At 39.1% G+C, this 15763-nt stretch overlaps 3 protein-coding genes across 3 annotated transcripts; all 3 read right to left on the bottom strand.

Annotated features, from left to right (window-relative positions):
* Nucleotides 1-393: 393 nt before the first annotated feature.
* Nucleotides 394-561, bottom strand: LOC110544594 (keratin-associated protein 20-2-like). Its single transcript, XM_021630513.2, has one exon. It carries the CDS (start codon nt 559-561, stop codon nt 394-396), a length of 168 nt encoding a protein of 55 aa, XP_021486188.2.
* A 7040-nt stretch (nt 562-7601) lies between these two features.
* LOC132648805 (keratin-associated protein 20-2-like) lies at nt 7602-7769 on the bottom strand. The gene has a single exon (XM_060371348.1). It carries the CDS (start codon nt 7767-7769, stop codon nt 7602-7604), a length of 168 nt encoding a protein of 55 aa, XP_060227331.1.
* Nucleotides 7770-13585: 5816 nt separating this feature from the next.
* On the bottom strand, nt 13586-13744 carry LOC110543250 (keratin-associated protein 20-2-like). The gene has a single exon (XM_021629630.2). The coding sequence runs from the start codon at nt 13742-13744 to the stop codon at nt 13586-13588; it is 159 nt and encodes a 52-aa protein (XP_021485305.2).
* Between the last annotated feature and the right edge of the window lie 2019 nt (nt 13745-15763).

The raw sequence follows: 15763 nt of genomic DNA, 5'->3' as shown, positions 1-15763 counted from the left end.
CACTTTTGTATTTCCCTCTTTTCTTCTCCCTCCATGTTTTCCTCTCCTTTACTCCCCTCTCACTTTTCCACAACCACTTCCACATGTTACCAAGCAGATACAAAAGCACAGAACATACAGAAATTATTTAGTACAGTTTAATCATTTAGTTATTTTATAACACACATTTTTTATACCAGGGTTGACAGTCAAGCTTGAAATAATTTTACAGAGAATGATTGAGATAACATAAACACAATCAAGGTCCAAATGAAGGTGAGGAATTAGCTGACCATGTTGTATTTCAATTATATTTTAGATACTTTGATGTAAAGTTAGAACTTTTGAAGTTCCTGGTGTGAAAAAACTCGGAACCCCTTCCAGTTAGGAAGGCTGAGTATTTGCAGAAAATTTTCAGTAGAAGCCATAAGACCAGCATCTTCCACAGCACAGTGGGCGGCAGCAGCCATAACCATAGCCACCATAGCCGCCATAGCCACAGCCATAGCCACAGCCATAGCCATAGCCTAGGCCACCATAGCCATAGCCCAGGCCTCCATAGTAGCTGCCATAGTAACACATGGTGTCAGGAGCGGACTGTTCAGAGGAACACAGCAGCAGGTTCCTGGAGTCTAGGTGTCACCATCTGCCAAGGGCCTTTTATACACCTGGGTTGTTGTTGGGAAACCACAGGCATTGTGGTGTCACACATCTCTGCACTGTGCTTCAGAAAACATCACGAGTGTTGAGATTTCCTGGACACACAAGGCTGCATAGCTGAGATAATTGTGATCATATGGTAGGATGCCATGGTCAGATCATGAGGCTTTAACATTAAATTTTGGTTCTTTTTCTTTCTTTTTTTTAAATTCTATATTCAGTTATTTTAATGCTTATAAAAGTCTGCTGTGCTGCAATATAAATATTTGTAATAGCTCTCTCTTTTATTGAAGTTTGTTTTGTAGTATGTCATACAGAGATGGTTTTATTGTTTGCTTTGCTTTGTTACTATAAAATAAATATTTCTGGAGGCTTGTATAACTATTCCTGATGAAGAATGACCTGATTATTGATTATGTTATTGGTAACTTGATGACATTTAATTATACACATAAGCATATTTTGGTTTTATTCTATTTATTTGTTTATTTTTATTTATTTTGTAGGAATTGGTGTTTTGTCCGCATATGTCTGTCTGAGGGTGTCAGATTTTCTGACACTGGAGTCACAGAGAGCTGGGAGCTGAGACATGGGTGCTGGGTACTGAACTTGGGTCCTCTGGAAGAGCAGCCAGTGCTTTTAACTACTGAGTCATCTGTCCAGCCCCTTGATTTCCTTCTAAATGTATTCTACTCAGACATATTTTTCCTGTATTTTTACTATGCTATGATAATCCTATTGATCCATGAGCATAAGAGATCTTTCTATCTTCTGGTATCCCCTTCAGCTTCTTTCTTCTATGGCTGTTTATGCACCATCATTATTTAGTTTTCATTGATACGGTTCTGTGATGTAATTTGAGACCAGATTCTGTGGTAGGTCTAGCATCTTCCTTTTTGTTTAGTTTGTTTTGGCTCTTAGAGTCATCTTGTGTCTTCATATGACCTTTAAGGCTGTGTTGCCTAGTTCTGCTAAAAACACAGTTGGCTGTACATATTTTAGTATGTTTATCCTATATTATATGTCTAATATCCGCTTATAAGTGAGTATATATCACATGTGTCTTTCTGTTTCTGGGATACCTCACTCAGGATGACCTTTTCTAGATCCCACCATTTACTTGCAAATTTCATGATTCCTTTGTTTTTAATGGCTGAGTAGAATTCCATTGTGTAAATATACCACAATTTCTGTGTCCATTCCTCAACTGAGGGGCATCTGGGTTGTTTCCAGGTTCTGGCTATTACAAATAAATCTGCTATGAACATGGTTGAGCAAATGTCCTTGTTTTATTTTTGAGCATCTTTTGGATGTATGCCTCAAAGTGGTATAGCTGGGGCTTCAGGTAGCACTATTTTTATTTGTCTGACATAGTGCCAAGGAAGATAAGCAAGAAGGAAGACCCTGGGTGGGATGCTCAGTCTTCATTGAGAAATGCAAATGAGATGGACATCAAAGAGGGAGAAAACAGGGAGCAGGACAGAAGACTATCACCAATGGCCTCTGAAAGATTCCACCCAGCAGGGTATCAAAGCATATGCTGAGACTCATAGCCAAAGTTTGGGCAGAGTGCAGAGAATCTTATGAAAGAAAGGGGAGATAGAAAGACCTGGAGGGGCCAGGAGCTCCACCAGGAGAGCAACAGAACAAAGAAATCTGGACAAAGGGGTCTTTTTTTTGAGAATGATACTCCAAATACGGATCATGCATGGAAATAATTTAGAACCCCTGCACAGAAGTAGCCCAAGGCAGCTCAGTGTCCAAGAGGGTTCACCAATATTAGGAACAAGTACCGTCTCTAACATGAACTCATGGGCTGGCTCTTGGATCACCTCCACCTGAGGGGGGAGCAACCTTACCATTCCACAGAGGAAGACAATGCAGCTAATCCTAATGAGACCTGATAGACTGGTTAGATGGAAGGGGAGGCAGTTCTCCCCTATCATTGGACTGGCAGATGGGCATAGGAGAAGAGCGAGGGAGGATGGGATTGGGAGGGGTTGGGGGAGGGGGCTATAGCTGGGATACAAAGTGAATAAACTGTAATTAATAAAAAAAATTAAAAACACATTTGTAATTTTTATGGAGATTCCATGAAATATGAATCTTGTTTTAGGAACCAGTCATTTTCATGTCAGTAATTCTATCAATTCATGAACAAGGTATACCATTGCATATCCTAGCTTCTTCAAATTGTTTTCTTCACAGAAAATGGATGCTACTGGTAATTGTGGTAAGCAAAATGAAGTAAACAGAGAAAGGCAAATGCTCAGGTGATGAGATGTCTCCGTAGGTAATGACACGCACCATGTTGCCCAAGGCCCTGGTCTGATTTGAAGGTCCCATGTAGTAGTAAAAGAGAACCAATCTCACACATTTCCCTCTGAATTCCAGGCATGTGATATAGTGCGTGAATGTACTCCGTGCCAACAAAATGAATGAATTTGAATGAATAAAAATTAATGAATTTATTATAAAGAATTAAAAGGCACAGTTCCTCAGGTCTGCAGGGAGAACCCAATACTAATTATTCTGCTAGGTGTATGTACTATTAAAATAGTTTCTAATGAGTTATTGTTATATCCTTAGGTCAGTGCCTCCCTCACCCTCAATCACTGAAGTATCTTGTAACAACAACAAAAAAAATCCACATAATAAGAGATATTTTCTCCAACTTGCAAATGTGCAGATAACAAAATAAAATGGGGTTCTTAGTCCTAAATTGGACCTTTATATCACTCTTTCTCAATTAGAGTTTATTAACTTTGTATTCCAGTTGTATCCTGTTTCCTCCTTTCCTCCCAATCCCACTCTCCCTCCCCCATCTTCTCCCTACCCCTTTCCAAGTCCACTGATAAGGGAGGATCTCCTCCTCTTTCATCTGACCCTAGCTTATCAGGTAGTTTCAGGCCTGGCTGTAAAGTCCTCTTCTGTGGCCTAGCAGGGCTACTCCTCTCTCAGGTATGTGTGAGGGAGGTCAAAGAGACAGCCATTGAGTTCATGTCAGAAATAGTCCCTGTTCCCCTTACTAGGGTACCCACTTGCATACTGAGCTACCAGGGGCTACATCTGAGCAGGGGTTCTAGGTTATATCCATACATGGTCCTTGGTTAGAGAAACAGTCTCACAAAAGACCAGATATATTTGGTCCTTATGGAGCGCCTGTCCTCTCCAGGTCATACTAACTCCCCCTTCTTTCATATGATTCCCTGTACTCTGCCAAAGGTTTGGTTATGAGTCTCAGTATCTGCTTTGATACACTGCTAGGTAGAGACTTTCAGAGGCCCTCTGCAGCAGGCTCCTGTCCTATTAATTGTTTTCTCCTACTTCTAATGTCCATTCCATTTGTCTTTCTAAGTGATGGTTGATTATTTTACCCAGGGTCCTCTTTCTTGTTTATATTCTTTAGGTGTACAGATTTCAGTTGTAAGAATTAAAGACAGTGAATGATGTCAAAGGAAGTGTTTTCTAAACACAACAGGACAGACTGACATTCAAACTCACAGTGATTTCATCTTGCCTAAGATCTGAGCAAGCTCCAACCATAAAAATTCCCAGCCTTAAGGAAGGAAGAAGGTGGACCTCTAATAGCTAAGGTGGTTTTACCACATAAACTTATTAAATGATCAGTTTTTGTCAATGATGTTACCTCTGGTAGGCTGAACACAGGCTAGAGCAGTCTTCAAGTACCAGGAAAGTAGGCAACAAAATCTTGACTGCAGAAGTTAAAATAGTAATCTCAAAGTTGAGTAGGAAGAGAGATGGTGTCTTAAAGTCCCCATTGCTTTGCTGAAACACCATGGCCAAAAGCAAGTTGAGGAGGAAAGGTTTTATTTTGAGTCACACTTCCACATCACTGTTCATCATCAAAGGAGGTCAGGAAAGAAACTCAAGCAGGGCAGAAACCTGGAGGCAGGAGCTTTTGCAAAGGCGACGCTGAGGTGTTGTTTGTTCATCATTGCTTACTCACCGTGATTTCTTACAGAACCTAGGACTTCATGTCTGTAACGGAGTGTTAATCTCAGGTCAAGATGCCACCCAGCTAAGCTTTCAACTTGTGAAGAAAAATTAAAGAAAAGCTTAACAAGTGAAGGAAAAGTTAAAACAGAAACTGATAAAATGTAATTGACTGGGGGGGGGGGCACGTTCCAACTGCAACACCCAGCAGAACTTGGTATTTTGGCCAAGTAGCTCGGGCTCTAGAGACAAAGATACAAGAAAGGGATTTTATAATTCTTCTCATCGAAGGAAAGTTGCTGAGGCCACACATGTGCCAGGGGTGTTCTTGCATGGAGGCATAGAAAGGCCATGCGCAAAGCTGTGAAGATAGATTATGTTAGTGACCTCACAAATCTGGAGTCACCAGAGTCATGAGATTACTGCTGAGGAGAACTGCAGACTGAGTGTAGAACCACCACAAGGAAAAGAAGTGTGTTGAAGTCAACAAAGCTGAAAGGAGATGTGGATCTGGAGGGGTCTTTGACTTCAGACATGAGGATGCAGAGTTTAGAATGTACACAATAAACACATTTGCTAAACCATGTTTTTAGCAGCTTTATTTGTAATAGCCAGAACCTGGAAACAACCAAGATGCCCCTCAACTGAGGAATGGATACAGAATGTATGGTACATCTACACAATGGAATACTACTCAGATATTAAAAACAAGGAAATCATGAAATTTGCAGGTAAACGGTGGGAACTGGAGGAGATCATCCTGAGTGAGCCATCCCAGAAGCAGAGAGACACACATGGTATATACTCACTTATAAGTTGATATTAGACATATAGTATAATATAATATAATATAGGTTAAACCTACCACAATCTGTACACCTAAAGAAACTAATCAAGAGGGAGGACTCTGACTAAAATGCTCAATCCCCATCCAGAAAGGCAAAGAGGATGGACATCAGAAGGAGAAAACAAGGAACAAGTTAGGAGCATGCCACAGAGGGCCTCTGAAAGGCTCTGCCCTATAGTCTATCAAGGCAGATACTGAGACTTATGGCCAGCCTTTGGGCAGATTGCAGGGAATCTTATGAATGAAGTGCAAAATAATAAAAGCTGGAGAGGACAGAAGCCCCACAAGGAGAGCAACAGAGCCAAAAATTCTGAGCACAGGGGTCTTCCCTGAGACTGATACTCCAACCAAGGACCATGCATGGAGATAACCCAGCACCCCTGCACAGGTGTAGCCCATGACCGTTAAGTGGGTTCCATAGTAATGAGAACAGAGACTGTCTCTGACATGAAATGTTTGGCCTGCTCTTTGATCACCTCTTCCTGAGGGGTGGGCAGCCTTATCAGGCCACAGAGGAAGACAATGCAGCCACTCCTGATGAGACCTGATAGACTAGGATCAGAAGGAAGGAAAAGAAGACCTCCCCTACCAGTGGACTTAAGGAGGGGCATGCATGGAGAAGAAGGACGAAGGGAGGGATTGGGAGGGGAGGAGAGAGGCAACTACAGGGGGGATACAAAATAAACAAAGTGTAATTAATTAAAAAAAAAGAATGTGCCCATCTGGTTTTGGACTTGCTTTGGTCCAGTGGTTTCTCACTATACCCTTTTCTCCCTCTGGAATGGTAATGTATATTCTATGCCATTGTATGTTGGAAGTCTGTGATTTATTTTTATTTTTATTTTAAAGGGATTACATTTAAGAGATTGCCTTGATCATCAGAAGAGGCTATGAACTTTAGACTTTTAAACATTGTTGAGACTGTGATAGACTATAGGGATTTTTGAAATTGCAGTAAATGAATTTTATATTATGACTTGGTTATAAGCCTCTGGGGGCATGAAGTGTACAATGATTGTTTAAACGACAGTATTCCCCATACTCATAATTTGAATACTTAATCCATAGGAACTTGCATTATTTGAAAAGAATAGGAGGTGTGGCCCATTTGGAGGACGGGCTTTGGAGTTGCAATAGTCCATGCCAAGCCCAGAGTTTCCCTTCACTTTCTCTCTACTGAGCCAGATTTAGAACTCTCAGCTTCTTCTCCATCACTATTCCCGCATGCCATTATGCTTCCCGTCTGAAACTGCACACAAGTCCCAATTAAATTTCTTCACAAGAATTGCTGTAGTCATGATACCTCTTTATAGCATTAGAACATTGACTAAGGTGTGTGGGAAGCTGAGGAGATGAATGTGTTCAAAATTCAATTAATTTTCATTTAATATAAAGAAAATTAAAGTAAGGAAATTTTACACTATAAAAGTTTAAAAGAAAGACAAATTCTACAAGGCTTGGGTGATAGAATCAACATTTGAGTTGTGTATGTTTGTGTGTGTGAGCACACCATTGCATGCATGCACATGCAAGTGTTGTGTATGTGATGGCCCAATAGAACATGATACTAAAAGGGACTAGGAGAAGAGAAGATTTCAGTGGAATGTGTAAACAAGAAAATAATGTAATACATGGGACATGAAACTAGAGGAGGGGTAGGAGTGACAGAGTAGAGAGGAAAGAACAGGAATAAAATAGTAGTCCAGTCTAAGAAATTACCCCATGAGACCCAATGCAGACTTGTTAAAGGCCACACTCAACTAGCCTACCTTAAACCTGATAGATCAATTAGAATCAGATCAATAGCTAGACTATCAATAATGTCAGAAACTAGCTCTAATCACTCTACCTCAATATGTAATGTAGAGAGCAAATGATAAAGACAGAAGACCCCAACTTTAAACACACACACAAGGAAATACTAAAACACTAGATCTATATACACATACAAAAAGAAAAAAGAAAAGGAAAAAAAAAACATAAAAACACACAAAGATGTCACAAACACCAAAGACTAAAAAACATGAAAATAGAAAATAGAAAACTTTTTATTCCACGAAGAAAATTCTGAGCAAAAAAACAACCAATGTATGAAAAGAGGAGTAGTTAGATGGCCATATTTATTTCAATTATTTTTCAGGGCAGCTGCAAAAACTCTTCAGTAGAAGCCACAGGACCAGTACCTTCTACAGCACAGTGGGCGGCAGCAGCCATAACCATAGCCACCATAGCCACCATAGCCACAGCCACAGCCATAACCACAGCCATAGCCTAGGCCACCATAGCCATAGCCCAGGCCTCCATAGTAGCTGCCATAATAACACATGGTGTCAGAGAAGGTCAGTTCAGCTAAGGATCAGCAGTAAGTTTCTTGAGTCTGATGTCATGATCTACTGAGGGCCTTTTATACAGCTGGGTTGTTGTTGTTAGGAAAACCACAAATATTCCACATTTCTACTGCGCTTTGGGAAACATCAGAGTGCCATGGTTTGTTTGCAAAACTAAGCTGCATAACTGAGATAGCTGAGCTCTTACGCCAGGATCCCATGGTCAATGGGGTTTTAACATAAAATCCTGTTGTGTATCATTCTGTGTTTAGTTTATTTAATACTTATGTTCTGTGCCACTGAAAAACCACTGACATAGCACTCATTCTTTTTATGCCTCTTTTATAACACTCCATAGGTAACAGTCATTGTGTTTTCTATTTTTTTTTTGTTGTTGTTGTTTACTGTGTTACTGTAGAATGATTCTATATAGAGGAGTGTATTTCCTAAATGTTCCTAATGAAGAATATTCTGATTTTTGTTTGTGTTATTGGTCACTTGATAATGGTTAAGATCCACATAAACATATTTGTATAAGGGGGCAGTGGCACATGCCTGCAATCCCAGCACTGAGGAAGACAGAGACAGGCAATTCTCTGTGAGTTTGAGGTCAGCCTTGTTTACAAAGTGAGTCCAGGACAGTCAAGGATACATAGTGAAGATAAGTCTTGAGAAAAACAAAGCAAAAAAAAAAAACAAAACCCAAAAAAAACAAAACAAAACCAAACAAAACAAAAAACCAAGAAAAAAAATCTCCAAAAATACATTTTCATTTTTCTGTCCCCTATTCCTATATTTTCTTTCAAAATTTTTTTTATATTTGGTTTTGTGCTATTGCCATCTCACATTTATCATGATGGCTTTGTATTAATATTTGAGAGCAGGTTCTCTGGTAGATCCAGCACTTACTTCTGTATTATATTATTTTGGTTATGAGGGTCATCTACTGTCTTCATATAACCTTTAGGATTGTGTTGTCTACTTCTGTTAAGAATATAATTAAAGTGTTGGCAGAGATTGCATAAAAACTGTACATTGCTTGACCAAACACAGCCACTTTCATGTCACTAGTTCCTGGAAATTCAAGAACAGGGGCATTTGTTTCATACTGTAGCTGTTGTTCAAATTACATTCATTACAAAAATTGGGTACAACTGATAATTACATTAAGAAAAATAAGCCAGACTGAGAGATACATATCCTGGGATGGTGGGGTGCAAAGTAGTACAGACATATCCCCCAGGTTTTAATCTAAGTTTGATCACTGTCCACATAGGAGAAAGAGAAGACCCAGCCTCACACATTTCCCTCTGACATCCATGTGCACGTTCTGACATATGCATGTCCCCATCACAACACCCCCCATAAAGAATAAAATGGCTAAACTGTAATAAAGAATAAAAAGCCACAGGTTCACAGGTCCTAGGGGAGACCCAAATACTAATTATTCAGCTAATTGCAAATATCATTAAAATGATTATTAATGACTTACTGCTTTACCCATATATCAGTTCATCCCTCATCACAGAAATTTTTTTCAATAATAAAATTAACAAAGAAACACCACAAGTGCTCTATACACAGAGAACAATTAAGTGATGTTCTCAATCCTAAAAAGAACGTTCATATCAAACTTCTCACCCCAGGCTCACAGGTCTTTGCAGAAGAGAGGACAGAAAGGTGGTAAGAGTCAGAGAGGGAAATTGACTTCTAAGGAAGTGTTTCCTAGACACAATGGTGCATTTATACATTTGGACTCACAGAAATTATGACAATATGCCTAAGATGTGAACAAACTCCAACCAGACAAAATCCAGGATTGAAATGAAGAGGGATTTGCACTACTGGTAATTAAGGAACCAATAGGATATGATAGCTATTAAGAGAACACTTTTCATTAAAGATGAGACATCTGCCCAGCTGACCAAACACTAAAGTAAGCCTTAATTCCAAGACAATCTGGGCATCAGAAACTAGACTCCATGGGAGAAATTAGGAGAAAAATAGCAATATCAAAGTTGGGTGAAAAGAAATAGGGTAAGAGTAGGAGTTAACAGGGTGGCTATCCTATCTTCAAAATTCATTGTTTAGAATCTTCAATGAATGTGTATTTTTAAAATTAGGAACCTCTTTAAGCAAAGGATACCGTCATCAAAACAAAACGACTGCCTACAGATTGGGAAAGAATCTTCACTAACCCTTTATCTGACAGAGGACTAATATCCAGTATATATAAAGAACTAAAGAAGCTGAAAAGCAGCAATCCAAGTAATCCAATTAAAAAATGGGGAACAGAGCTAAACAGAGAATTCTTGACAGAGGAATATCGAATGGCAGAAAAACACTTAAAGAAATGCTCATCCTCATTAGCCATCAGGGAAATGCAAATCAAAACGACCCTGAGATATCACCTTACACCCATCAGAATGGCCAAGATGAAAAACTCAAGCGATAACACATGCTGGAGAGGTTGTGGAGAAAGGGGAACCCTCCTCCACTGCTGGTGGGAATGTAAACTGGGTCTGGAAAGCTATCTGGCACTTTCTAAGACAAATAGGAATAGTGCTTCCTCCAGACCCAGCTATACCACTGCTAGGTATATACCCAAAGTTTGTTCAAGTACACAAAAAGGACACTTGCTCAACCATGTTTATAGTAGCTCTATTTGTAATAGCCAGAACCTGGAAACAACCCAGATGTCCATCAACGGTGGAATGGGTACAGAAATTGTGGTATCTTTATACAATGGAATACTACTCAGCAATCAAAAAGGAGGAAATCATGAAATTTGCAGGCAAATGGTGGGATCTAGAAAAGATCATTCTGAGTGAAATATCCCAGAAGGAGAAAGACTAAAAAATCAAGATGAAAGACAAATGCTGCATGATTTATGTGGTACATACCATCTCAATTTCAATTGTATGTTCATATCAGCTTCTATATATGTGCTTTTGCATGACAGATTAAGTCAACTAGAAGGGACACCAAGAGAATAAAAATATCAGTGGCATAGGGAAACAAGAGAGTATATATATATATATATATATATATATATATATATATATATATAACACGGAACGTAAAAACAAAGGAGAACTGAGGGAGGCAGTGTAAAGTGGGATGCATTGGAACTAAATAAAATGACCATTGTGTATGAAATAACAACGAAAACCCCAGTTTAGATTTTTTCCTATTTTATTTTTTATTGGCCATTTGTGTTTGCTTTTTTTAAATATAATTTTTATAGAACTGGCTGAGTGTGAAAGTTTACCTGTCAACCTTAGAGATCATGTGGAGAAAAGTATATTGCTAGATGAACCAGAATGACAAATTCCTGCTCAATGACTCTACTTAGTACGTAAGGTAGATAGCAACTGAGAAAGAAACATGAACCCAAAGTGGAACCTTCCCAGATGGCCACCTGTGAACATGCACTTACACAGACAATGCACATTCATGTAAAGCATGTAAAGCAATATATAGACATCACAAAGCATAGATACATAAGGAGAATGAAATGAATACAGACACATTTTCATGTATCCAACTAATAAAATTTTTAGCAGCAGAAAATTCAACTGTATAAAAAGAGGCTGTAGAAAAATGAAAAAAATGTACACAAGGAAGGAAATGAATAAACAAAATTCAAATTGGTGTATATAGATAAACAAAACATCAAAAAATATAAGAAGTTGATAAAATAAACTGAGATTTACAACAGGATTATTTTAATGAAATAGATAATGGTGGACAAACAGACACAATGCTGTAATACTCCATGAATATCTCACAGATAAAAGTGAATATCAAAATAAGATTGCTCCCATAACTGTTAGATAATTAGTATTAGGAAGAAGAAAGAGGAATGTTTCAGAGCATGGTCAGGAAGTGTCACACTTCTTCATCATTGATGGGACTGTAACTTGGTGCGGCCATGACAGAAAAAAGCATGTGGTATGATTGGAAATAAATTGTAAGGTTTCAGAGGATTTAAATATCACACAACTGCATACATAACTAGATAAAAACTATTGGACCTTTAATAAGTAAGTGAACTACGAAGTTTATTGTCACAATGTTTAAAATAGTCCCACCATTTACCTGCAAATTTCATGATTTCCTTGTTTTTCATTGCTGAGAAATATTCCATTGTGTAGATGTACCACAACTCCTGTATCCATTCTTCAGTTGAGGGGCATCTGGGTTGTTTCCAGCTTCTGGCTATTACAAATAAAGCTGCTACAAACATGGTTAAGCAAATGTCCTTATTGTGTACTTGACCCTCTTTTGGATATATGCCTAGGAGTGGTATAGCTGGATCTTGAGGGAGCACTATTCCTAGTTGTCTGAGAAAGCGCCAGATTGATTTCCCGAGTGGTTGTGCCATTTTACATTTCCACCAGCAGTGGAGGATGGTTCCCCTTTCTCCACAACCACCCCAGCATGTGTTTGTCACTTGAGTTTTTGATCTTGACCATTCTGATGGGTGTAAGATGAAATCTCAGGGTCGTTTTGATTTGCATTTCTCTTATGGCTAATGAGGTTGAACATTTCTTTGGGAATATACTCACTCATATAGACATATAATATAGGGTAAACTTACTATAATCTGTACTTCTAAAGAAACTAATCAAGAGGGAGGACTCTGGCTAAAATGCTCAATCCCCATCCTGAAAGGCAAAGAGGATGGACATCAGAAGAAGAAAACAGGAAATAAGTTAGGAACCTGCCACAGAGGGCCTCTGAAAGGCTTGGCCCTGCAGACTATCAAAGCAGATGCTGAGACTTATGGCCAACTGTTGGGCAGAGTGCATGGAATCTTATGAAAGAAGTGGGAAATAGTAAGATCTGGAGAGGACAGGAACTCCACAGGAAGAGCAAAAGAACCAGAAAATTTGAACACAGGGGTCTTTCTGGAGACTCATATTCCAACCAAGTACCATGCATGGAGATAGCCTAGAACCCCTGCACAGATGTAGCCCGTGGCAGTTCGGTGTCCAAGTGGGTTCCATAGTGATAGGAAGGGGGACTGCCTTTCACATAAACTGATTGGCCTGCTCTTTGATCACCTCTCCCTGAGTGGGGAGCAGCCTTACTAGGCCACAGAAGATGACAATGCAGCCACTCCTGATGAGAATTGATAGATTAATATCAGAAGGAAGGAGAGGGGACCTCCTCTATCAGTGGATCTGGGGAAGGGAATGCATGAAGAAGGGGGAGAGAAGGTGGGATTAGGAGGGGAGGAGAGAGGTTTATAGGGGGATACAAAGTGAACAAAGTGTAACTAATAAAAAAACTAAATAAAAAATAGTCAAGTTATTTAAACAACCAAATGTCCATCTGTTGATGAATGCTGAAAGAATGTGTTCCTCTCTTTCTCTAACCTCTCTCCTCCCTCATTTCCTTTTTTCCTTCTCCACATACATCTTCTGAAATATCTTCCTCTCCTGTACTCTATTCCCACTTTTCCATAACAACTTCCACACTTGTGTACAAGAAGATCCAAAAGCACAAGAAATACATAATTTTTTTCTGTACTGTTTATTCATTTAGTTATTTGATAATACACAAGGTTTTTTTTTTTTTACAGAAGTTTAGTGTCAAACTTGAAAGTATTTTACAGAACATGATGAAGATAGCAAAAAAACACAATCACAGTCAGATTAAAGCTGGGGAATTAGATGGCCAAGTTTATTTTAATCATTTTCAGATATTTTGATATAAAGTTAGAACTGTTGATGATACTTGGAATTCCTGGTTTAAAAATACTTGGATGCCCTTCTATTCAGGAAAGCTGGGCATCTGCAGAATCTCTTCAGTAGAAGCCATAGGACCAGTACCTTCTACAGCACAGTGGGCGGCAGCAGCCATAACCATATCCACCATAGCCACCATAGCCACCATAGCCACAGCAGCAGCCTAGGCCACCATAGCCATAGCCCAGGCCTCCATAGTAGCTGCCATAGTAACACATGGTGTTAGGAGAGGACAGTTCAGCTGAGGACCAGAAGTAGGTTTCTTGAGTCTGGACGTCATGATCTACTGAGGGCCTTTTATACAGCTGAGTTGTTGTAGGGAAAACCACAGGTATTCGTGTTTCCACCGTCCTTCAGGAAATATCAGAGTGCCATGGTTTGTTTGTAAAACGAAGATACATAACTGAGATGACTGAGCTCATATTTCACGTTCCTATGGTCAAATCATGGGATTTTATAACAAAATTCTGGCCTGTTTACAAGACTCTGCCTCATTCTGTATTTATTTATTTAATAACTATGGAATTCTTCTGTGGCACAGACAAATCACTGAAATAGCTATTTCTCTTTCTCCTTAATGTCTGCTTGTTTTTTGAGACTCCATAAGTAAAAGGTCTTTGTGTTTCCTACTATTTTGTTTAATGTGTTACTATAAAATAGTTCTATTTGGAGAAATATATTTCTTAAGTATCTTAATGAAGAATGATCTGATTATCGGTTTTGATATTTAATGACATTTAATGACAGTAAATATCTTCATGAACATGATTTGACTTTATTCTGCATGTCTTCTCTTCATACAAGTTCTTTCATCAATTTTGTACATGTACCTTTCTGCTCTTGTCAACTCGTTTTTATTACTATGTTTTGTGTAATAATTCTAAATCAGGTTCTATGGTAGTTCCAGCACATCCTTTCTGCTTTGTGTTATTTTGGTTACTAAGGTAATCTAGTGCCTTCATATAAGTAGGACTGTGTCACATGTTTCTGTTAAAAATATAATTGAAGATTTTCCAGCCATCACACCACCTGCCTTCACCAAACCTGCTCATGAGGAAGATGCAGGAACATCCAGAGACAACAAGATGGCTAAAGGTCAGCCTAAGAACACAATTAAAAGAGTCAGGGCAATATGGCACCTTCAGAATACAGTTACTCTACTGCAAGCTCTGGATATCCTAACACAAAGGAAGCACAGGGAAATGGCCTTAAATTCACTATTATAAAGAGGATAGAGATCTTTAAGGAAGAATTGAATGTATCTCTTAAAAATACAGGAAATAGAAAGAGCTGGAGGGTCAGGAACTCCACAAGGAGACCAACAGAGCCAAAAAACCCATGCCCAGGGATCCTGCAAAGACAGATACTCCAACCTAGACCATGCATGGACCATACTCCAACCTAGACCCCTGCTCAAAGTAAGTCCGTAGGCTGCTCAGATTCCAAGTGGGTTCTCTAGCAAGGGGGTGAGAGGCTGTCCCTAACATGAACTCAGTGACTGGCTTTTTGATCAGCTTCCCCTGGGAAGTACAGCCTTGCCAGACCACAAAGGAAAATGAAACAGCCAGCCTTGATGAGACCTGCTAGGCTAGGGTCAGATAGATAGGGAGGAGGTCCTCCCCTATCAGGGGACCAGGGAAAGAGTATAGGGGGAGAAGAAGGAGGGTGGGTGGAGCTAGGAGGTGATGAGGGGAGGAACTACAGAGGGGATACAAAGTGAATAAATTGTAATAAATAAATAGATAAATAAATAAATAAGAAGAAACACAGGAATATAAAATTAAACAGGTGAAGGAAATTAATAAAATTGTTAATGACCTTAAGATGGAAGTAGAAGCAGTAAAGATGACCCAAACTAAGGTAATCCTTGAAATGGAAAACCCTATGGAAAAGAACAGGAACAGCAGGTCCAGCATCATCAACAGAACATATGAGATGGAAGAGAGACTCTCAGACATAGAAGACACTATAGAACTCAATACAACAAAGAAAATGCTAAGTTAAAAAATGCTGTAAAAAATCCAGGAAATCAGGGTTATTAAGAAGAACTACTGTAAAAATAATAGGAATAGAAGAAGGTGAAGAGTCCCAGCTCCAAGGACCAGAAAATATTTTCAACAAAATCATAGAAGAAAATGTCCTCAACCTACAGAGAGAGATGCCTATAAACATTCAAGAAGCCACAGAGAAGGACATTGCAGCCAGTACTGAAGATACCTGATAAGATAGAGTCAGGT

The sequence above is a fragment of the Meriones unguiculatus genome, chromosome 17, assembly GCF_030254825.1.
Source record: "Meriones unguiculatus strain TT.TT164.6M chromosome 17, Bangor_MerUng_6.1, whole genome shotgun sequence".
Lineage (NCBI taxonomy): Eukaryota > Metazoa > Chordata > Mammalia > Rodentia > Muridae > Meriones > Meriones unguiculatus.
The sequence above is the reverse complement of the archived record's forward strand: the minus strand, read 5'-3'. Positions and strand labels throughout refer to the sequence as shown.

Excerpts from the sequence above, each read along its gene's own strand:
- LOC110543250 (XM_021629630.2), bottom strand. The coding sequence starts at position 13,744 with ATGTGTTACTATGGCAGCTACTATGGAGGCCTGGGCTATGGCTATGGT.
- LOC132648805 (XM_060371348.1), bottom strand. The coding sequence starts at position 7,769 with ATGTGTTATTATGGCAGCTACTATGGAGGCCTGGGCTATGGCTATGGT.
- LOC110544594 (XM_021630513.2), bottom strand. The coding sequence starts at position 561 with ATGTGTTACTATGGCAGCTACTATGGAGGCCTGGGCTATGGCTATGGT.